Source organism: Cajanus cajan, chromosome 1 (genome assembly GCF_000230855.2).
Source record: "Cajanus cajan strain Asha chromosome 1, NIPB_CcT2T_4, whole genome shotgun sequence".
In the NCBI taxonomy this organism is placed as follows: Eukaryota; Viridiplantae; Streptophyta; class Magnoliopsida; order Fabales; family Fabaceae; genus Cajanus; species Cajanus cajan.
Genome location: NC_138517.1, coordinates 85,876,327 through 85,900,573, shown reverse-complemented (window position 1 = coordinate 85,900,573; position 24,247 = coordinate 85,876,327). Strand labels below are relative to the sequence as shown.

The 24,247-nt window shown below is 30.5% G+C and overlaps 2 protein-coding genes across 3 annotated transcripts; both read left to right on the top strand.

Moving 5' to 3' along the window:
• The first annotated feature begins 783 nt into the window (after positions 1-783).
• On the top strand, positions 784-8,211 carry LOC109812706 (AAA-type ATPase family protein). Its single transcript, XM_020376729.3, has 6 exons — positions 784-3,767; positions 3,902-4,121; positions 4,360-4,908; positions 5,641-6,202; positions 6,835-6,898; positions 7,834-8,211. The coding sequence occupies exons 1-6, from the start codon at positions 1,695-1,697 to the stop codon at positions 7,924-7,926; spliced, it is 3,561 nt and encodes a 1,186-aa protein (XP_020232318.1). The 5' UTR covers positions 784-1,694; the 3' UTR covers positions 7,927-8,211.
• Positions 8,212-13,940: 5,729 nt separating this feature from the next.
• LOC114916796 (uncharacterized) lies at positions 13,941-22,643 on the top strand. Of its 2 annotated transcripts, none has more exons than XM_029274263.2 (6): positions 13,941-14,131; positions 19,222-19,269; positions 20,231-20,695; positions 20,992-21,084; positions 21,309-21,718; positions 21,804-22,643. In XM_029274263.2, exons 1-6 carry the CDS (start codon positions 14,092-14,094, stop codon positions 22,497-22,499), a joined length of 1,752 nt encoding a protein of 583 aa, XP_029130096.1. In that variant the 5' UTR covers positions 13,941-14,091; the 3' UTR covers positions 22,500-22,643. The 2 variants fall into 2 exon arrangements, with proteins under 2 accessions (XP_029130096.1, XP_029130095.1); XM_029274262.2 differs by having other exon boundaries at positions 19,186-19,269.
• Positions 22,644-24,247: the final 1,604 nt, after the last annotated feature.

Genomic DNA, 24,247 nt, shown 5'->3' with positions numbered 1-24,247 from the left:
TGCAATAGTTGTCGATATACTATTTGGTAATGTCACGATTTTAATTGATCTGTTTTTTTTTTTTAACACTTTTACCGTGTGTTTCACAAGAGAAATGAAATTGAAGGAAAAGAATAGAAGATAAAAGAAGGTAAGACAAGAAAAGTAGATAAAAGAAATAATTAGAAATTAAAAAAGAATGTTAATTTTAATAAATAAATAAATATAAATTATATATAAATAATTATGTAATATAATCAATTATATATGAACAAGACAAATAATGAAATGGGTGTCGCATTTGTGTGAATCATTTTATTTTATGAGGTGAGCTCAACCATAATTTAAGCACATTTCTACTCACTTATACCAAATATATTCTTAAAATTAACTTCTACTCTACCAAGTGAAGTGTTAAGATGACATTAAACATAAATAAAATTTAAAAATGTTAATAATAATAATATTATTATTATTATTAATTTATTAAAATTATAAATTTGCGTAGGAGTTAATGTGTAATAAAGAAGCGTGTGTTCCAGCCTAAATTATATGATAACAAACCCCAAATGCAAATAAAGTCCACTCTAAAAAAAATAGGTTTGGGAAAAATTGTCCAAGTGAAGCAAACAAGGGCATGGAATTTCAACGGGACGGGTTTGATCGGTCCCCTCATAATTCAAAATCCGGAAAAATCCAAGTATTATTTTCTTTTGAGATGAATAAGCAGTCAAAAATATTCAACGACCCCATCTATTTATTTTAAAAATAAATTCAAAATATATATAATCCTATTTGCATGCTTAGCTAATGGACACACCGCTTTATTGGCAGTGTGTCCTCTGTTCCCAGAATTGTGTCTGAATCTGTCTACAACGGATCTTACAACCCCATAACCTTTCTCTCTCCTTCTGCTATTTCAATACCTCTTTCTCTCTCTTCTACTCATCGGATGGAGTTTGGAGTTTGGACTATCGTTTTCCTGTTCTCGTGAAGTGCATGTGAAGCTTGCTGAGAGATCTGGGCCTTAATAATCCAAACGGGTCACCTTCCTTTTTCTGATTCAGGCGTTTGAGGTGTTTGCCTTCTACCTTTTCTTTTTCTCTCTCTTTTTACTCTCCCCTTTTCCAAGATGTTACATCATCCTCTTAATGCCTCTGCTTCATTAAACTCCCTCTCATTTTGTCACTCTGGGTGGTTGGTACTTTGAGTGAGTGCACTTGAGCTTTCAGATAATGCTCTTCTTTTTGCTTGGTTAGCGTCAAAATTGTGCCTTGTGGTGTTTAAAGTTATTGGGGTAGCAGCACTGTTGTGTGGGCCGCAAAAAGTTCCTTCCTTTTGCTCCTTTGGTGGGTTCAATGGGTTTGATTGAATGTTGGGTTGTATTTATGGTGTCTTGTGGGAGTTTCGGTGGTTGATGATTCCTCATGAAGGGTGTTTTATTACTGGCTCGAATCTTTGTAGGTTTTGTTCATGGGATAATTGACCATGAGAGTCGCGGTTTCCATTTTTGGCGAGTTTGAATTCTAGCCTTATTTTGGCATTTCCGGGGTGATTATTGGGGGTTGAGGGTTGAGCATTTTTCTTTTCCTTTTTTGTTTTTGATGCTATAATAGTGAAAGCTTGCCGCAGTTATAGACAAAAATGAGGGTTTTTATGATTTGTTTCATCAATTTGGAGGAGATTCTACTGTTAGAAGGGTTGCTGTTCTGATCATGACTAGGGCTGTCCGCAGTAGGATACTTAAAGATGCGAATGGTGATATTAGTGATCATCTACGCAACCACATCCACTTGACAAATTGTATTCACCTTAAGAACCATATGCACAAGAACAGCCCCATACTGGCTGATAGGTCAATCATGAGAGACCTAGTTGTGCTGCAGAGATCACGATCACTTAGAGACCCTTCTGCAAGTCCTCCATCATGGCACTCGCCTTCTGTAGTTGACTTGCTTTTCAGAAGAGTTGAAAATGATGCCGCGTCTCAAGGGGGAAGAAAATCTGTTGGTGTAGAGCGCAGGAAGGAAGGAAGAAGAAATTCTGGCACTTCACCACCCTTGGTGAGTATAGGTTCATCAAGAGTTGCTCCGGGTGAGGTTGGTAGGGGTAATGATGGGATGATGGTGCCTAGTGAACGTAGTAGCAGGAGTGGAATGGGAGATGGAAGGAGAGTTGGGAGGGAAGAATCCGGTAGGAAGAATGATAAGCCTGACCTTTTGGATGTTAATCATGGAGAGCCTCTCAATCAAGCTGGCAAAAGTTTGGCTGAAGATGTTATTTCAAGGCACTCTGAGTCTAAAGATAGAAAGAGCAAGCAGAGGGGGAAGAATGTTCGAGATGTTCAAGTTAAGACCCTTTCTCAGCAGCTAAATGATGTTCCATTGGATAGTGATGATTTAGCGTCATCGAACATTCATTTTCGAGGAAGGTTTCCTAGACAGGAGAAGATTATTGAGGAGGCAGAAGCCCGGATGCGCAGTCATGGTGGTGGAATGAATAGGGGGAAAAGGCGCAAGTTTCGAAGCACCCGAAGAACTCGGGTTGCTACAACATCAAGGGATATTGGAGCTGAGAATGAACTGTCTGTTGCTTCCAACTCATTAGCTCAGGCTTCAGCTCACCACAAATATCACTTGGAGGAGGCTGAGGAGTTTGCCGATGACAATGTTACTAGGGCTCCAAAAAATGGGTGTGGCATTCCTTGGAATTGGTCCAGAATTCATCATAGAGGTAAAACATTCCTTGACATGGCTGGAAGAAGTTTCTCTTGTGGTTTATCTGACTCAAGGTTGAAGAAAGGGATATTTGCTGCCAATGGAAGAAATATTTCTGAGATGCCGATGGCATCTGAGCGCTCAAGCTCTTGTACAAAGTCTGATGCAGAGGCACTGCCTTTACTAGTTGAGGCATCTGGATCTCACGCAAGCACTGAAAATGCTTGTTGGGATCATGACTATTCTGGGGAACTAGGTCTTTTTGGTGATAATTTATTCAAGCATGATATTGATTCTGATCTCGCTTCTGAAGCTAGATCTGGTGATCAGCGTAAGTTGAGAGGGAATCGTCATGGTAGACACCAAAGTTTAACACAAAAGTATATGCCTCGAACCTTCAGAGATATGGTTGGGCAGAATTTAGTGGCACAAGCTCTTTCCAACGCAGTTGTCAAAAGGAAAGTTGGATTGTTGTATGTGTTTTATGGTCCCCATGGCACTGGAAAAACTTCCTGTGCTCGCATATTTGCCAGAGCTCTGAATTGTAATTCTTCAGAACACCCAAAACCTTGTGGATTTTGCAATTATTGCATAGCACATGATATGGGGAAGAGTAGAAATATACGGGAAGTAGGTCCAGTTAGTAATTTTGATTTTGAGGGCATCATGGACCTACTTGACAATATGGTTGTTTCCCAGCTTCCGTCACATTACAGAGTTTTTATTTTTGATGACTGTGATACTCTGTCAATGGATTGTTGGAATGCCATATCAAAGGTCATTGATCGAGCACCTAGACGTGTGGTTTTTATCCTTGTCAGTTCTAGTCTTGATGTCTTGCCTCATATAATAATATCCAGGTGTCAAAAATTCTTTTTTCCAAAGCTGAAGGATGCAGATATTATATATACACTGCAGTGGATTGCAACCAAAGAAGGTCTAGAAATTGAGAAGGATGCCCTGAAACTCATTGCATCAAGGTCAGACGGATCACTGAGAGATGCTGAGATGACCCTTGAACAACTTAGCTTGCTTGGGCAGAGAATATCAGTTCCTCTTGTTCAGGAACTGGTAAGCTGTTTATATATTAGTGTGTTTCTTCCTCACTGCTTTTCTTACATTAGAGTCTATTGTTATTGTAAACTGGTGTTAATATTGTTAATTTGCAATGCATGAATTGCTCTGAAGTTAAATCCTTTCTTCAGGTAGGGCTAATCTCTGATGAGAAATTGGTGGATCTGCTTGATTTGGCATTATCTGCTGACACAGTTAACACCGTGAAGAATTTGAGAGTGATTATGGAAACTGGTGTTGAGCCATTGGCTTTAATGTCACAACTTGCTACAGTAATTACTGATATACTTGCTGGGACTTATGATTTCACAAAAGAAAGGCGAAGAAGGAAATTCTTCCGAAGACAGCCATGTGAGTCAAATAACCTCATTTTCAGTGATAGCATTCTAAGTTATCAATTTATTTCAAATTCTTGTCACTTTTTAAACACACACATCACACACCCAGATATCGTTTGGATCCTATAATTGGCTGTCTTAATAAATATTTTATCTAGCAAATTACTTGAGGTTTTACATTTCTGTCATTGTCATTGAGACTGGAAAGTCTTATTCTGGTTTAATATTGGATTTTTTTTTTTTTTTTTCAGTGTCCAAAGAAGACATGGAAAAGCTGCGCCAAGCTCTGAAAACCTTATCCGAGGCTGAGAAGCAGTTGAGGATGTCCAATGACAAGTTAACATGGTTGACAGCTGCGTTGCTTCAACTTGCTCCAGACCAGCAATATGTGTTGCCTACTTCATCTGATAATAGTTTCAACCATAGTCCCTTTGCTCTAAAAGATACAGATGTGAGAGAAGCAGCTAGACTGACTGGTAACCCTGTTGACATTTCTAACAAAGGGAGACGATTATCGATGGATGCTAGAATTGAAAATTTCCATGCTGGAAGCTCAGCAGATGGTATGACCAAAGGTCTTGGTTCTGAGAAAAAACGACATAGTGTGTCTGGTTTTACCCCTCAACAAGCGCATTTGCAAGCTGCTGATAAGATTAGGATGAGTGAGAGGCAGATTTTGGGTAAAAACCGTAGAGACATCGAAGAGATATGGTTAGAGGTGCTTGAGAGGATACAAGTTTCTGGTCTGAAAGAGTTTCTGTTTAAAGAAGGCAAGCTGATCTCTGTTAGTTTTGGGGCAGGTGAGTGTCAAATCTGCGATGCTTATTCATTATTCAATAATGCAATTAATGATGTTTTATATTTATATGTTTGAAATCTTTCCCTTGAAATTTAATTTTCTGTGTTAATATGATATCATGCTTTTTCGATGCATTTTAGATTTAGAAAAACTAGGGGATGAATTAGTCTTTGTATTTGATTGCACTAGCTGTTGTATCACGCAAAAAAGTCAGCAAATTCTGATCTTGTGACCTTGTTTAATGTTATTAGAGTTTATCATAAAGTTAAAATGGTAAAACAATCCTGTGACGCTGAGCTCTTAGTCATGTCATTATCAGTGTTAATATAACATGCATAAGTTTTCCATGAATTTCAGTTCAGGTCAGCAAGAATTAGGGGATAAACTGATCTTTTAGTAGTATCAACCAGATGGCCTTGTATTGCTATTATAGTGGATTGAAAAATCAGTCCTGGCATCATTGTTTATGTTTTAGAATTTACCTTTGCTAAAAATAACTACCGGCTTTCTATTTTGAGTGCTTTTATTTCACGCCATTCTCGTGTATATTTGATGATTTATCTCATTAATCATTATTTTGCTATTTTACTGGTTGACCTTTCCCTAAATTAAATTTGCATCTTGCTTAATGTTGTTATTATGATAGTTTTGCTTCTTTGTCTCTTCAACGTTCAATTTACTCATTGACATTCACCATTTATCTAATGATATAGTTTGATTCTTTATTTTACAGCTCCAACTGTGCAGCTAATGTTTAGTTCTCAACTGACCAAATCTACGGCTGAGAAGTTTAGGGGCCATATCTTGCAAGCATTTGAATCTGTACTTGGATCTTCTATAACAATAGAAATTAGATGCGAGTCAAGTAAAGATGCAGGCTCAGCTGTTCAACTGCCTCTCAATGATAGTTTGTCTCAGATTGGCGACTTTAATGGTGTTGGTACTCTAGCTCATCCATCACTAACTGGTTCTGTTGAAAATAGAATGGGTGAAATTGTAGAAGAAGCAACTTCTCAAGTGGAGCACAAGAAAAACGAGCAGCAGGTTGATGCTTGTGGAACATCTTATAAAAGTTTAGAAGGTACAGGTGTAGGACAAGCATCAACATCGCAAAAAAAGCCAATTGTTAAGTCACATTTAGACCAAAGAAAGCTTATGGAGCAAGGTCAAAGTCGAAGTCTTGTAAGAAGCAAAGTATCTCTTGCTCATGTAATCCAGCAGGCAGAAGGTCAGAGAAGTGGGTGGTCAAAACGTAAAGCAGTTTCTATTGCTGAGAAGCTAGAACAAGAGAATCTGTATGTTGATATTCCATCCTTTTCTCTTTTTACATTATGGCCCATAATTTGCATAGTATGAATGGTACGGGGATGGGAATCTCAATTTCAATTAGCCTGTGTTGGGAAACTGCCTTAATTGTGGCCACTCCCTACCCTTTGTTATAGCCTCTAATCTCTATGGAGCTACCTTAATTGCATCCTCAAGGGTGGTGTGTAGTTCCACATTGATTAGAGACATGACTTAAATTAAGCTTATAGAGTTTGGAAGTTCTTGCTGTACAAGTAGATTTTGTAGTGTTGAGTTAGATTCTAAGTTCAAATTCTAAGACTGCATTAGTAGTATGTTGATTTTATGGGGTTGAATTAGTCCCAAGTCTAGCTATATTACTATTTCACCTTCGGTAACAGAGTTGGAAGTTTTATAAATATCAGGTTTTGCATGCATGTAGAATTGAATAATTATTGAATAGTAGTTTTGTAGAATTATATTCTTGGTTAAGAATAAGATTATCCCTCCTTTTCAATTATGAGGCAGTAGGGGATAGAGATTGTTAATGCGAAAATTTTGGATATCTTTTTCAGTAATACGATAATGTCTAGAACTTATAAGCTATAACTGCCTATTAATTCTAAAATCATTTACTCCTTAGGAGACTGGAGCCAAGATCAAGGAGCTTACTATGCTGGAAAGCATCAAGAGTGACCCGGCGAAAGGTAACTCAATTTATTGTGATTCTAAAATTTATTTTTATAAAGAATAAATAATTAGAAAAATGAGTGATCTAAAATTTATTTTTATAAAAAATAAATAATTAGAAAAATGAGTGTTAGTTTTTTGTATTCCTATTTTTTTCATAAGTCATGCCACAATGAATGCACAACATTAATGTTTTGCTTCATTGAGACAGTATTTTGATACAATTTGAAATCTTATGGAAATCAGAACTGTGTTTTCTCTAGATCATTAGATCTAGAAGGGGCATCCTTAATATAGAGGGTTCTGTTCCGCATCATAAACTACATCAATCTATGCTTAGACACATAAGATTCTGGGTTGACGTGCCTAACATCTTAAAAGAAAGCTAAGAACCAAACATGCTATTAATCTAATCCTTTTCTTTTTTCCTTTGGAGATATTTGGGTTTTCTAACTTTAAGTTTCTGGCTTTCAGAGCTCTAGCTAAAATTGGTTTCTATTGTAACTGACTGTCTTCTTATTGACTTTGTAAACTGTTCATAAAGGCATGCATTGTGTAGCTTGATGCAGCAATGCCCTTAAGATTGCAAGCTCTAGTTAAGTTCCATTATAGGGCCGATATTTTGGAACCTGTTGTGATTGCTCGCCTTTGAGTCCCTTCGATAATGAGTATCATATGGCCAGTGGTTGTTTTTCACTTTATTTTTTTGTTTGCCATGAATAAAAGATTTGATTGGGTGTATGTGGGCATGCAAGTTCATCTTTGTTCATTTTATTAGTTTGGTAGTGATGCAGTGATGATATATCCTGATATCCATTACTTTCATGGTTTAGCGATGAGAAATCTTCGAAGTTCTTTATGTTAAATATAATGTTAGTTTGGCAATTTATTTATTTATTATTATTATTATAATATATGAGGACATTATTGATGTATTTAATTGCATTGGCAGCTGTCACGCTTGAAAATTCGAACCCGAAAATCACGTGCACTGCTGAATCTTGTCTCATGTGGGAAATGTTTGTCTACAAAATCTCCAAGGTAGTTTTGGGAATGTTTAGGGTTCATTCAATAGCCAATTTGTATTTGCCTGTATTTAGGCTTTTTCCTGACGTGTTATAGGGTCTAATTTTACAGGGTCAAGCCTTTTCTTTCTTCTTCTTTCATTTAATTAAATAAAAGCATGTAGTTATATATCAGGTGAAGAAAATGTAGGAAAGTAATTAAACTAGTAAACTCCATTTTAGTGATAAGATATTGTATATTTTTCCTTCGTAGCATAAATTTGATGGAAATTTCAAATTAAGATACAGTTGACATTTTTTAGTCACTACTATTGAAACTCTAATGTTAAATTATTTGTGGCAATACTCCAAATGCAGTAAATATGTATGGATAAAGTTAGTGTAAAGTGAAGAGTGCACTTTGCACATAAGGGAGTTGATGAGCGTGTACGTGTTTTAAAATTCCAAGTAACCATCAATTGATTCATTAATGTGATCAATATCCTGCGTCCGAGCATCTTTCTGCTTAGTGCTATTGGGTAATTAATAGGTCGGTGCAGGTGCAGCATCACATACTGTTTTCTAAAGGGTTTGTTTGTGTAGAAGAGAGAAAATAAATAAATAAATAAATAAACAAACTTTTTATAAATTAAAAGTAATTTATACGAAAGTTAAATTTTTTAGAGAAATTATATAAGAGAATTTTTATAAATTAGTTTATATTTAGAAGTTAATTTTAATTTATGAATTATTTTTAAAAGTATTTTTAGAGAAATTTATTTAGACAGGTTTTTACTCGAACCAGTAGTTTTGTAAAATTGAATGTCAAATTTTGTCATTTCATAAATATACAAGACTGTCATAAGAGTTATTTTTGTTTTGTAGTCATGTGGTAATTAAAGTTTGTTTAGTTGGTATGAATGAGACTATTTCACATGGACACGAGTTTAAATTTCGTTGTCAATATTAGGAGTCTTTTTAGTAAATAATTGAAAGTACTTTTTTAAGTGTTTTTTTATTTTTTATTTTTTATTTAGCCTTGATATTTATCCCCATGTTGGTGAGATCTCGGAAGCTAATCTACTTTAAAAAAAAATATCACTAAAAAACTTCCATTTACCCCAAAAATGTAGTCCTTCAACTAGGTGTACCATTGGTCCTGTTCCAAATAATATGCAGAATCAGCAAATGGGTACACAATAGAGGGAATGGAGGCTGTTCTTATATACATTACTGAAAAAGTGAGATTTTATGAAATGTGATATTAGGGTTTAAAGAGGGGAAATTACTTATTTGTTGAAATTAGATGTTTTAGCTTGTGAATTTTTTTAATAGAAAAAAGTTCAAAACAATTTGATCAATTCAATTTATGTAGATTTTGCTTCTTAAAAAAAATATGAAGATTTTAAGTACATAATAAGAATTTGAAGTCCAGGTAGAATCAAATTGACAAAGAAATCAAATTTAGAACTTCATCATCCAATGAACTTAAAAGGTTGTCTATGCTAAATTTATAGGTGAAATTAACATTGTTTGATAAACGTCGTCTAAATAAGCTAAAAAAAAGTTGTTAGGAAAGAGTACGAATAGTATTTAATAGATATTTTCAATTTTTTTGGTCTATTTAGATGCTTATATTTTCAGTTATGTAAAATTATTTCTTTGTTGGAATTAAATCAAATTTTGAAAACTTTATTTTATAAAATGAAATGTATTTTTTTTTCATTTTTTAACTCATAAAATTCATAATTATATCAATTAATTTAATTTTAACTAGAATAATTTCATGATTTGAGCATTTAATTATTTTTTATTAATCAGAATTACAAGGATAGCTTCAAAATTAAGATTATATATTTACTATTTTAACTTCCTACACTAGGTCGATTTTAATAGTGGTTTGATTTGAGCATTTTAAATTGATAACCATTATAAATTCTATTTTCTTAATACACCACTAGGTCAATCTTATGATAACAAAATTCAAACATAAAATTTTGTGCATCCTTACTTCAATAATTTATTTATTACTTATTTATTATGTTTCAAATTTATAGTGAATTCAAATTAATAATTGTCACAATATTTATTTTAATTGCATAATACAGATATATAATTAGAAATTTAATATATATACATATATATGTTTTGTTTATAAATTTTAGAAACTATAATTTTAAAACTTTATAAATTGACGTAAAAAAGTGAAAATTGTGGCACAACAAATTTCAACTTAATTATATTACTTACTTGTTTTGGCCATTTCAACTTTTCTTTTATACTATGATAAATGAGGATGAACATGAACATTCTGCTATGGAGAATCCAACATAGTAGGGTCACCAGCTGGGATTGGACCAAAATTGCAATTTTGGAGAAGAGATAAGCCCAACAATTATGGTTTCCTGTTGGGCTCTGATTTTGGGTTATAATCATTCCATATTTTTTTACTGATTTCTGTCTGTCGTTACCATAATATATTTATATATATTAGTGGAAAAGGGGATCGTGTCTTTATATATTTATTTTTTAAAAATTCTATAAAAAAAAAGGGAAAAAACAAAACTGTATATAATTAAAAAGTGGTAGTGATTAGTTAAGTGAATTGTGTCCCAAAAAAGGGTTTGTATGAAAAGTAAAAATGACTAATTTTTTTTTTTTAAAGATAGATACATCCTCTAATTTGCTTAAAGAAAACTTATTTAATTAATGTATATAAATATACCTTATAGGAATGTTATTGTTAATTTGATATTTTTTACATGCATGCAATTGTTGTTTCAAACTTATATCAATTTTCAATTAAGGATCCCATTAGTACAAAGATTTAATAATATGTTTTATTTCTCTTTGTTTCAAGATCCCACATACATTTGTAATGAATACGAAAACTACTTTAAAAGATATGTTTATAATTGCGCATACAAAATTTTAAGCATATTATAATGTTCTTTTATATACATGTTAAACATTTTCTTATTACATTCGATGTTAGATTTCTTATATTTGTCTTTATAATTGTGTTCATTTTAAAATTTATATTTGTTTAATAAGACATAAACAAATATATTAATTGTCCAGACTCTTAACAATCCATTGTCTTACATATGCAAATAAGAAGTTAGGTGTCCTTTAGTTTAACTATCTTAATTTTATTTTATAATAAAATATAAAATTGTTAGAAATAAAAAGTTTTTTAATAGTATTTAAAAATACAAGACATATTTTCCACTCAAAAATATATAATTAGAGATTATTTTTTAAAATATAAAAATTATCAAAATAAATTTCATTTCTTTGGACAATATATCTTTTTTGTACAAGTGACTAGTATCTAATCTTGGACAACATGCAAGACCTTGTTGGCTGGAAAAAAAAAATGCAAGACATGATAAAAATAAAGCAATATTTTTATAATGAAAAGTAAAATTCAACACAGAATATTTTTTTCAAATCAAAACATCTAGAAACGCTTTTTTAATAATAAAATCCCCTTGTTCGACACTAAGCATCATGAATCATGTGGGTTGAATTATTAATGGTAGGTAGAGTTTAATATTTGGAGTTTTGCTGTTTCATCCCTAATCTCAGTGATGTGGGTCCCACGTTTCATTTTTCTCTCAACTTTTGCATCTGCCCATAAATTCTTTTCCCCTTCGTTCGGATTCCAAATTTCAGACAACAGAAAGGATAACGATTAAGGAACAAAGGATTAGTGTATCTTAATTAAAAAATATATCTCAGTCAAAAAAAATTAAAAAAACTTAAATAAGATATTTGAGTTTTAATTATATTTTTATTCATTGTCACAATTTAATTGGTTATATTAAATAATAAATTAAAATTTTAATTAAACATATAACTGGGAATTAATTCAGAAAATATTTAAGGTATTTTAAATGTGATTATAAAGCATTACAATTTTAACATAATAACTTTATTAAATATAATTACACTAATTAATTCTAACCATTAAATTATAATATATTACTTAATTCTTTTTCTCAGATTTTATTTAAATTGAACAACATATATATATATACTTAAAGAGTTCTTATTATATATTTTAAAAATATATATCATGTCAATTTTTATGTATATTGATAAAGTATTAAATCATTTTAAATTAATAAGATTTTGTAAAATGGTTTATAAGACAATATCTTTTAATTTAATGATAAGTTTTAATATTAAATTATATAATAAAATATTAAACAATGTAATACTTGGTTCCAGAAGTTTAATTTAATTAATCTCCTTATAATATTTTTCATGAACAAATTCATATATGTATAATGTATGTATGCAAATAGGTACCAAGATAGTGATGGTCGCACTTAGGAATATTTGCAGCATGGTTTGGTGTTTTTCTTGTATATATATCAAAGCACCGGAAACAATTTTGTTTAAGGAGGGTAACAACAATATGGTTTTGTTTGACTTTTGATGGTAAAGTTACTTATTTGAATTAAATATAAAATTAACACGCATATTACTTTTTGCTTAATACTTGTTCTGAGTATCATAAAAATAATTAAATTGTGGAACTCAACTATAAAGTAAAGAACATTATAAATCAGTTTAATTGTTGCTAATTGAACATGCAAGAAAAATTACATATTACAAACCAATTATATAAAAATACATTATGGATCACATAATATTACTATTAAAACTTTAAAGTAATACGGTATATATAATATAATGATAAACATTAGTTAAGTAAAATCAATACAAGTACAATATATGGTTTGATTTGGCTTTTTTAAGAATCAAAATTTGAGAATCAAACCAAAATTTATAAATATTCAACATGTCATTTTATTTAATACAACGCAGTTACAATATAATAAAATTAAATTATTAATGTTTAATAATCCTAGAGTTAATAATTCTAAATAGTTAATACAATTTTATATATATCTAAGGATAGAAGAGGAAAACAGTTCTTGTATATATGAATGAAAAGATAAACCCTCTTATGAGGTTACAGATAATATATATCCTAGACACATATTTAGATCTACTCAAACTATATAACTATATACAAAATAATCATAGTCGTCAATCAAACATCTAACTAACATGTTATATTAGAATAACATCACCAAAACTAGGCCACCACTAGAGTGACCCTCCACCAGCTAATCAAGTCATCTTGCTAATCATGCTGTACTCTCGTATTTGATATGATCATTGCAATTTCAACCACAAAAAAATATAATACAGGACAAACTTGTGAAAGAATCAACATATACACAACATAAGATTACATATCAATACAACTTAGACATCATAATTGAGATTCATGTTTGAAAGCTTTTGAAGCTTGGGATTAATTCTTAGCTTCGGAAACTTTGAACTACCACTACTTAAATCTACTTGGTTATGGGGGAAGGGTTTGAGGTCTTACAAAATTAGAAGGTTAGAAGGGGAAGAAGTTATTCTTCAATTTTAAGAGACTTTTCTCTAACTTCTTCCTACTTTTCTTAGAACATAAACTTATAAAATTCACGTTTTAAGAAAACTTTATATTCCATAAGCTAAATTAACTTATAACTCTTATTCAAATTACTTCAAAGACAACTTAACTCTTAAAGATTCTCTTTAATTCTTGGAGATTTATAACAATAATAGTAATAATAAAACAATAATTAATCATATATAATATGTAATTAATTAAAACACCTAAAGTATATAATGTTATAATTTTTATAAAAAAAATGTTTAATTTTTTAATTTTCAATTTAATTGATTTTTTTTATAACTTTCGCAGTTGTAACAGATTGAGTTGATTCTGAATACTCTTTCCAAATGGCAAGTAATCATTCGTTGATTTTCAATGTTAAACAAATAAAAAAATTATTTAATAGAAATATTTATTATACTAAATTATAAAATAGCATTTAACATATGTTTAAATATTTATTTGTCATAGAATAATTGATGTGTTGCAAATACTTTGGACCGAAGTGTTTAGTGAGTCGCACTATCTTTTCTTTTTATTATCTTAAAGAAAGTGGTGTTTCTCACTTTAAAAAAGGAGGGAATTAAATAAATTTTATGCACTGTCCCATATCTTGAGCTGCGTGCTTTAGTCCAAATTTATAGGAGATTAAGTTGATAAAGCATGACAAGCAGCTGCAATTAAGGAATTTCTTCCCATCAGAAAGAGAAGAAGGAAGAAGGCACAAGACTCAGATGCAATGACATCCTCAGCTGCAAATAACATTCCCAAGCCCCAGAGTAAGTTTAACATTAATCATTTCGGTAACTTTATTATTGTATATTCCAGATGCGTGCACGGATGAACATGTTTTATGTTTTTCCTTATCATTATCAAACTTATCTCCCAGATTAAAGTAGTTTGTAAGTTTTTTCCTGTATTTCTATCAAACGAAGAGAGACTTCTACAGTTCTGCTGTTATATTTTCTCAAACACAACGTCTTTACATTTTTTTTTTGGAAGAAAAAGAAAATCTGTGAATGGTATTTCATTTTTGTGACAGTCCTTGTGCCGCTAACTTCTATGATTTTAAGCGTATAAAGTATATTAAATATTTATTATGAAAAATGTCAATGCCCTCTACACTTAAAACTATAGTAATGGACGTCAAGAAATGAAGAATGAAGAGGATATAAACTCAAACTTGACTCTCAGTTTTGCACTGCATGGTTCACAATTACAGTTGCACCTTTAAACTTCCACACGTTCTTCTTCCAGCTACTTCTTGCAAATGTCAAGTCGAATCAATAAAAATTTTGAAATCAGATTAATTAAGGTTTAATACCTGAGTTGTATATGTTCGGTCAATATGAAAATTCATAATATAATTAGTATGGATTATAAAATAACTATTATAAAACTTAATAAATTTATCTTACGTGGTAAATTAGTTGTCATTTGACAACTTATCAATGTAAATGATAATTTTTAACTAATTAAACCTCTAGTTCCCATGGTTGTAAAGCTTGTTTTGAAACATGGATCAATCTAATACTTTTAAATTTAATTTATACAATAATAAAATGATGTTTAAAGTCATATTCTTTAAGTATAGATTAATATTTAATTATCAATTTTTAAATATTATTTAAATTGTTTATAGAAAAAATAACTTTCTCTAAATTTATAATATTAAAAACAAATTAAAATTCCATGTTATCGATTTTTATGCATAGAAATTCAAATCAAATATATCATAATACATTCATATTTAAGTTTCAACAATACACTTTGTAAAAAAAACAAACTAATAACACACAACAAATGTCCGCTAACATTAATAAGTTCACATCTTGAATTGAAAAATGATAAAATACTTTAAAAATATTTTTTTCCAGTTTTTAAAAGTTAAAACGGCGTGGTGTAAAAAAAAATGTTTAAAACGGCTTTCCATTAAATATATTTTAGGAAGTTGCTACTGTACTCCTGATAAATGAGGGGTTTTGGTACTGTAGCTAATGTGTATATGTACACATCATCTAAATACCATGTCAAATGCCATGTCAACCTTTTAAATAAAAATTATTTTATATTTAAATTTTTACATTATTTATTTTTAAGTTTTTATTAATATTTTTATAATTATACGATCTCCTCTCCCCTCCCTCCGTCTCCCACCTCTCCCTCTCCCCTCCGTCTCCCACCTCTCCCTTGCCCCTCCGTCTCCCACTCCCCTCCCCTCCCCTCCGCCTCAACCTCTCTCCCTACTTCTTGAACTCCCTCGCCACAGCCATTTACCACTCCTCCCTCCCCTCCTCCTCCGCCCTCCACTATTCCCTCCTCTCCATCGTCGACCATGACTCCTCCAAGGTTACCTTTGTCTCTGACGACATCCTCGTCCTCCGCGGCACCATCGGCGTCAACCTCGGCTCCTCCGACGCCGACGCCGTCAACCAGAATCTCGTGGAGGAGACCAACCGCATCCTGGCCGAGATTCGCTCCGACGCCGACCCCAACGACCCCGACGAGCAAGCCCCCTTGAACCCTAACGTGACCTACAGCCTGGGCCCCAAGATCCGCAATTGGAACGAAGAACGCAAGGCTTGGCTCCTCCAAAACCCCGAATACCCTAATTTCGTGAGAGGTAAACCCCGCATCTTGCTCCTCACTGGTTCCCCTCCCAAGCCCTGTGATAACCCTATTGGGGACCATTACCGCTGAGAGAAAGAAACACGAAGCAAACATTTCGAAAAAAAAAGAAGAAGAAACACGAAGTAAACACTCTGAAAAAATATTAAAAAACGTGAATTTCATTATAATTGACGTGGATATTGAATTGTAAATAATTATAAAATTATAAGTGATTTGGATCACACATCATTGACACGTCATCGACAGTACCGGTACCCTTCTTTTACAGAGGGTACCGTAGAAATTCTCTATATTTTATTGACATGTTGTAAATCCGGTGATCGTGGATTTTTTGTTTTGAATTTTTCAAATAAAACGCATTCAAGTTAAATGGAAATCGGATGATTTTTAATTTAATTTCAAAATATTTTTTATACAATTATTTAAATTTTTTTTACTGATGATCAACTCGATCAAAATAATGCGTTTGAATAAATTTTTTTAAAAATATAACAGAATTAAAATTTTAAAATTTTAATTACTTGTATTTCAATTTTCATTATTTTTTGAATATTTCATTTTATTAGTCAATTCAAATTTTTGAAATTTAATTTTTTTAATTTGGATAGAACAATTTAATTTTCATCATATATAAAAAAATTAAGCTCTTAAGATTAGATTTTATAAAACTAAATATTAGTCAATTTTTATAGATATTAATTTTATAAAACTAATAATTTTAAAAATTATTAGATAATATTTAATAATTTTAAAAATAATTTATATATTTAATAGTTTAAAATTATTGATATTTTTTGTGTTGACTTTGAAAGAAAAGAGAAAAAGATAAGAAAAAATGAAAGAAGGAAAAATTTCAAATTCTTACTTTTTTTTGGGATAATTTGAAATTACACATCAAGCAATTTTACAAATACTTAAATTTTAAATTCTTTATAAATTTTTAATCTAAATAAAATATTTTACACCAAAATATTTTTAAAAATGTTTAAAAATTAAATTATTCTATTAAAATTTTTCATCTAAATACATCTTAATTGTATAATTTGATATTATATATATATATATATATATGTATTAATTAAAATATATTATTTTAGTGATATATATCAATTGAATATGTTGATGCATTGGTAACTTAACTTTGAAGTTTTCAAAGGCACATGGAATCAATTTTCATCCCAGAATGGTAGAAAACACATCCTTGGCGTAGATCTAGGGATGCATTGCTGTAGTGTAGCCTGTTGAGAGCACATGGGCTCCTCGATTCATCATATGCAGTCGCAACAAATCTCACACATTACAATACTTTGCTTTATGATTCTTTTATTTTTATATAAAGTTAAGAATGTGATGCATCACTAAGGATAGAGATACCAACATCGTTGCTATCTCAAAACTTATCATTTATAACACACTCAAATACACAAAATTCTTGGAAGATGACCATTACTTGGTTTATATATGAATTTGATTTTCAGTTTTTTTTTAAATATAATTTTACTATATTTTACATTACTTTTAGAAACTTTAATATAAGGATTGTTTTTATATTCTTATGAATTTAATATTAGAAAGTTACTTTTTTTTTTACATTTGGTTTATTAATTAAAAAATAAAATTTTTAGAAAAATTGTTTCATGAAATTTTTTCTTATCTATAATTCTCGCAAAATTGGTTTTATAAAGCAAATGAGATAGTGAGAATCTAATATATGAGTTAAATGAAAAATTTTATGTTACTTTTACTTGTCTATTTAACACAATAATTTTTTTTATAAATATAATATTATTTTTAATTTTCTATTTAATAAAATAAAAATATTAAATTTTCAATTACTTTTTTTAATTCATATATAAGTAATAATACTTAAATTCAAATATTAAGGAAGTTAGTTAGGTTTATTTATCTCATATAAAGTTAAATTTTAATTTTTAAAATATCTTTAATAATATTTATTAAAAATAGTAATCATATTTAATTTAAAAAATATTTTGTCAAATTAGTTAGAATTTTTTTTTATATTTAAGTCTACAAATTTTAAATACTCTTTTTTTATTATATATAAGTTCAAAACGAGAAACATTTATAAATATTTTTATTTTAAAATTTACGATTTTAAGAATTGAACATAATTTTTTTTCTTCTTTTTTATGTAACAATGACCACTAATATGAATCTACACTATTATTACTATTAGTATCATTATCGAGATTCGAGACGACTGCAGCCGTTGGCATCGTCATCGCCGGTGCTGCCAACACCAGAGACAATGCGTGTAGCAACTCGCTGTTGCCATATAATACACCTCTAAAGTAATTTTAGCATAAAATTAAATAAAAATAAATCTGAAAATATTATCTTGCTTTTTATTATACTTATTATTGTTAATATTATTATTACATAATTATCCTTAAATATCGTTACTTTTTATTATAAAAAATAACTAAAAAATAAGACATTTTTAAAATAAATGGGACATATCACTAGGATTGAGGTTGTATATATAAAATTTAGAGTTAATCACCTATATACTACACTGTCAGTGTAAAATTTTTTCACACTGGTAACCAATTATATTTTTTAACTGTGCCATGTCACTTTTACAGTGTCATGACACAATTAAAAGATATAATTGATTATCAGTATAAAAAAACTTTACACGAGCAGTGTATAGATGATTAACTCTAAAATTTATATCATCATTGATAAGAAAAAGAAATTGGGTGGAAAGAGTAAAAATAACATAATGAAAATAAGTGAGGTTGTTTGGTTGAAGAAAAATAAAGTGGAAAGAAATTAAAAGGTGGTGAGTTTCACCATCTTATTTATTTTTGCTTATTTATTTATCTTTCTTCTATATTATATATACCTTATTTCTCACTTGTTTTTTTAGTCAAACAATTAAATTTTTCTTTATTATTTTATCTACTTCTACTCACTTTTTATTTATTTTTATTCTATTTCTTTCCTCTCAATCAAACACACACTTAAGGTTCAAATTTTAGTGTTATCATTTAAATTCTGATAATAAAAAAAAGAGAAAGTACTCGGTAAACAAAACAAACGAAAGGCTAATTGAAAAATTATATTGGGAAAAATCGCAAGAACTTACATTACAATTAAATTTTAATTGTTGCATGAATAAAAATTCATTTTTATTTATTTTCCGTTTTTTTTTACTTCTTTCTGTTTTTATCTACAGACAGTAGTAACCTGGGTATTATTGTGGGTGGAGCAGAAAATCTACAACCACTAGGACCAGGAAGCTGTTCTTTGGAGCTAGACAGTAAGTTCTTTTAAATGGTTTCTGTTCAATTCTTATATCTGAAAGTTATTTAATTTTTGGTGACAACATTTGGACATATTAATTACTAATCACTACAACACAAATAATATTTAGCAACATTTGAAAAATATTACTTAATTATGTATAAATGTTGCTAATTTATTTTAGCAACATATTATCAAATGTTGTATATAGTCCATGTTGCTAAAGACTTTTAATAACATTTTTGCATAATTAGGTAACATTTTTTAAAAATGTTATCAAAGTAATATTTTTGTAACATTTTAATAATTTTTTGTAACATTTTAACGTTGTTGCCAATATTTTGTTAATCTTATAAAATAATAATTAATTTTAATTTAAATATTAAAATCAATTATTATATTTTTATGTCTCTTAAACTTCTAAGAGTTTCTTAAGTTTTTAGGTGAAAACATTTTTAGTTAGTCACCACTAATTATATATAGAATATCAAATTTCATTTATCTTAAATATAACTATATGAGTATATATACTCTTTATAAGTCATTAATTTATTCGATGTGAGACTTTAATTATGGGTTACAATTAGATATAAGAGAAATATATTTTTTTTTACTCGATGTGGGACTTTGATTTTAGAAGCAATTATAGTAACATTTTTCAAAAAAATGTTGCAAAATAACTTATGTAAATTTTTTTTACTCAATATGGGACTTTGATTTTGAAAACAATTAGAAAGAATAATATTAAAATAAAAAATGTTACTCTATCTATAATGACATTTTTCAAAAAAATGTTACAAAATAATATTTATTTAATATATAGTAACATTTTAATAAATGTAAATAAAAAAATGTTGCTAAAAGATTAAAATCTAGTAGTAAATAGTAATGGAGATATAACATTTTAGGATCACTGATCAGACAGAGTTATACTTGCTTGATAAAAAAAAAAGTGATTGTACATATATATGGTGCAGGAGGTCAGAAAAGGCACATATATATGGCAGCTGCTTCAGGAAATTGGAGTGAGGCTTCATCCTATTTCGAAATCAATCCTGATTGGTTGCGAATTCCATTGACTTCTCGTGGAAATACAGCCCTTCACGTTGCAGTTAGCATGGATCAAACAAGTTTTGTTGAAAACTTGGTGAATTGTATGAACATGCAAGATGTCGAAATTTGCATGGCAGATGAGAATACAGCCTTTTGTTTGGCTGCAATTTCTGGAAACCTGAAAATAGCTGAAATACTGTTTGGCAAGAATCCAAAGTTGTTATGTATGAGAGGGCACAATGATATGCTGCCAATTCAATTAGCATCTTCTGCAGGGCATATTCCCATGACAGAATTTTTATTTCAAGCTACAGATGACCTACACAATATTCTACCCTTCCCAGACATCGTGAAGCTATTTTTCATGACCATCACCAACAACATTTTCAGTAAGTTGATCCACATTTTTTTTTTTGGCATAACAATAAGTACAACAAATAATAAGTTTAGTGGTTATATATAATTTTTTTTTTAAAAAAAATATTAAAATTTTTGTGACCCTATTATAATTACTCATGGAAAGGGTTTTTGTCATTATGGTATTGGTGACTAATACATTGATTTGTTTTTTTGTACTTTCAATTTTCTCCAGACAAGCTAGCTAATAACCTCATGTAGCTGAAGCACATTTCTTTTGCGGATTTAGCAATAATTTTTCTCTTGACTAATGATTTGTGCACGACAGCCGTGACATCAAAGTTGTTGGATCGCTATCCAAAATTGGTTACCATTGAAAACGAAGAGGGATTGACAACTTTGCAAATGCTTGCTCAATTTTGTGAGTTCTCACGATCCTTACAAAGTTGGTTTTTCTAGTTCAAAAATGTTATTTTAATTTTAATCTGACTCGAAAGCGAGCAACTCATTTACAACTTACAAGGTAAAGTAAATTACCGTAGTTGTTAATAAAAATAAATTAGTCAACAGTTAATATTATATATACATTCATATTAAATCCTACTTTGTATGTGTACATGACTAATTTTTTGAACTCAATGGTAGCCTGGTGCAAGGAAACTGTTGGTCATCAAGATATTATAAATTCGTTGTTTAAGGGAATGGAAGAAGAGAAAGAGGCTCTCAACTCTGAACAATTGTCAAAAGCATTGTTCGATGCAGCAAAATCAGGAAACATTATGATTCTAGAACGTCTTTTTATGTACCATCCAGATTTGCTTTTTGAAGTGGATTCCACAGAGCAAAGAAGCTTACTTCACATTGCTATTCTATATCGACAAGAAACTGTATACCGACTAATATTAAGCAAGGGGGCTTCCAAGAATGTTATGATGCAGTTGATTGATTTTGAGGGGAACAATGTTCTTCACTTAGCTGGAAAGTTGGCACCTGAAGAAAGATTCGCATTATCAACAAACCATGTTATCATGCGTTGTGAAGAGAAATGGTTTAAGGTATATATGCAGTCGATTCACATTCACTATTTCTTAAGCTCTTCATGTTCCTAATGTTTTTTAGTTTTGACTTTTAACGAAACAGGAAGTGGAGAAAATAGTTCCAGGTGCAATGAAAAGAATGAGAAATAAAGATGGTTTGACTCCTAAAGAATTATTCTATTGGTCGCACAAAGGGTTGCACAAAGAATCAGAATCTGAAGTGAAAGTTACAGCAAATACTTTAGTAGTGGTAGCAACTCTTGTGATCACCTTAGGGATCACCGCAGTTTTGACCCTTCCCGTTAAGGATATTGAGAGTAAAGATACTCCTATTTTTGGGAGGAAGACATGGTATACGTTATTTTATCTATCAATTACATCTGGAACATGCTTATGTGCGGCATCTATGTTCTGCTATGCTTCAGTTATTCTTCCTTCAAGTTGGGAACCAAAAGAAGAGTCTGTGTTCTCGCGGCAAACAAAGTTGATATTTGGGAATGGGACACTTTTTGGGTCCATTGCACTCATGTTTTCTTCTATTGGTTCTGGTTCCATATTGATATTTGACTTCATCTCCAATTGGATCCTTTTTTCCATTTCTGGACTTGGTTGTATCGTATTGCTTTTGCATTTTGCACTTGACCATAAACGATGGGATAGCTCTCTGCGCTTTGTGCTATCCTTTTTCGTGCTACCTCCGGAGAAGCGACCAAGATTGTTATGGCCAATCCATAACATCTATGAAGCCTGCCACCCTTTGCCAAAGGAAAAAAAGAAAAAAAACAAGAACTTCAATTAGTTAGAATTAAACTAAAATACAAGGTTGTGCTCAAGAGCTCTGGCTGTTTTTATATAAGATGGGTAGTTTGTTTCTTATTTTAAGACAGTAGTTTGTTGTGCATGTGATTCGTTTTCATATTATGTACACCTTTTATTCTTTTCACATTTACATCTTTCCTCGATTGACCAACTTGTGCATGCAATGTGATAAATGGTGAATGGCAACAAACTCTATATCTTTGAATGTAGACCGCGTATGTATAGCAGCATATTCTTTTAATTTAAGAAGTAACGTAAAATACATAATTAATTACACTAATTATTTATCATAATTTTTAAGCTACTTGCTTTACTTGACCTAGTTAAAAAAAACCTGCATTTAGTTGAGACCTATAATTCTATAATTTAAGGCATTTCTTTTTGTGCAAGTTTATTTTAGAGGGTATCAAAACCCTCTGTGACTAGGACTACATAAAGGATGACATGTGTTAATTTTGTCAGAAGTTGTATTTTTTAAGAATGTTTTAATATTTACTATTTAACCCTCATTAATTATATCCTTTTATATAATAGTCCCAGTTTATTTAAAGGTGACATCTCTAATACACCATTTTAACAAGTGGTGCATGATAAACCATTAATTTTGACCATAAGATTCATTTAAACTAATAACTTATAATACAATCGCACAGGATAAAAAATTTCGATTTTTCTACTAAAATATTTTTTTAAAATTACCAAAAAAAAACACGTGTTACGACTGCTACTCACGTTCAGAATGGGTCGTTCTGATTTCAGAACGGGCCGTTCCAAATGAAACAATAACACATGAATAATGGATCAGAACGGGCCGTTCCAGATGAAAAAAAAAAACGCATGAAGAATGGATCAGAACGGGCCGTTCCGAAATCAGAACGTCCAGTTTCAAAATCAGAACGGCCCGTTCCAGATTCAAAAATAACACATGACTAGTTAAACCAGAACGGGATGTTCTGAATTCGGAACGGGCCGTTCTAACTATATATTTGTCATAAGACTTTTTTTAAGCAAAATAATATTTTTTTTTCATTATACTAAATTACATTTAAAATTTAAATATAGTTTTTCAATTGATAATGCTTTTCTATTAGAATTAGAGGTTTACATTAATTATATGCGTAAATTTCTAATTCTAATTAGAAAATAACACCAAACAAAACTTTCTATTATAAATATAATTTTCTCTCATTTAAATCATTGCAAAAATTTGTTAGTTTTAGTTATATATCTCGACATTTTTGTCTTAAAAAAATGATGTTACCAAATATTTTTAAATTTGATTTACATTAGTTTAATTGCTTTTAAGGTGCATACACTTTCGTGGTTTTGTTGCCAATGCCACAAACATTAGGCGTTGATTAAATGTCACCTAGTATGAGGAGAGATACTCATTTTCTTTTTGGATTTGCATTGGGTGCTAATGTATGTGGCGTTAAACATAAGTTAGACAAAGGCCCTCTGTGTAATTAGGGTCAGACATGAGTTTTGTCATACCAGACACGAGAGAATAGGAGACTCTTTGGTTCAATGACATTAAGTAAAGAGAACCCTAAGCCCACCAAACCCATTGAGCTTGCTGAGCTCAGAAGCAAACAAAAGTCCAAAGGCCCATGAAGCCCAAAACTAGGCTCAATAAGCTTAAAACCCAAAAAGTCTTATACTAAGGCCCATAATACAAGACCAAACAATATAAACTCCTATATTACCAAATATATGAGAAAGGTGGTC

What these genes read in the sequence shown, in the direction of transcription:
- LOC114916796 (XM_029274262.2), top strand. Translation starts at nt 14,092, where the DNA reads ATGACATCCTCAGCTGCAAATAACATTCCCAAGCCCCAGA. An exon ending in TAACATTCCCAAGCCCCAGA is followed by an intron (nt 14,132 to 19,185) that starts GTAAGTTTAACA and finishes TTTTATCTACAG; the next exon opens with ACAGTAGTAACCTGGGTATT. An exon ending in GCAAATGCTTGCTCAATTTT is followed by an intron (nt 21,085 to 21,308) that starts GTGAGTTCTCAC and finishes ACTCAATGGTAG; the next exon opens with CCTGGTGCAAGGAAACTGTT.
- LOC109812706 (XM_020376729.3), top strand. Translation starts at nt 1,695, where the DNA reads ATGACTAGGGCTGTCCGCAGTAGGATACTTAAAGATGCGAATGGTGAT. An exon ending in TTCCTCTTGTTCAGGAACTG is followed by an intron (nt 3,768 to 3,901) that starts GTAAGCTGTTTA and finishes TCCTTTCTTCAG; the next exon opens with GTAGGGCTAATCTCTGATGA. An exon ending in CTCTGTTAGTTTTGGGGCAG is followed by an intron (nt 4,909 to 5,640) that starts GTGAGTGTCAAA and finishes TTTATTTTACAG; the next exon opens with CTCCAACTGTGCAGCTAATG.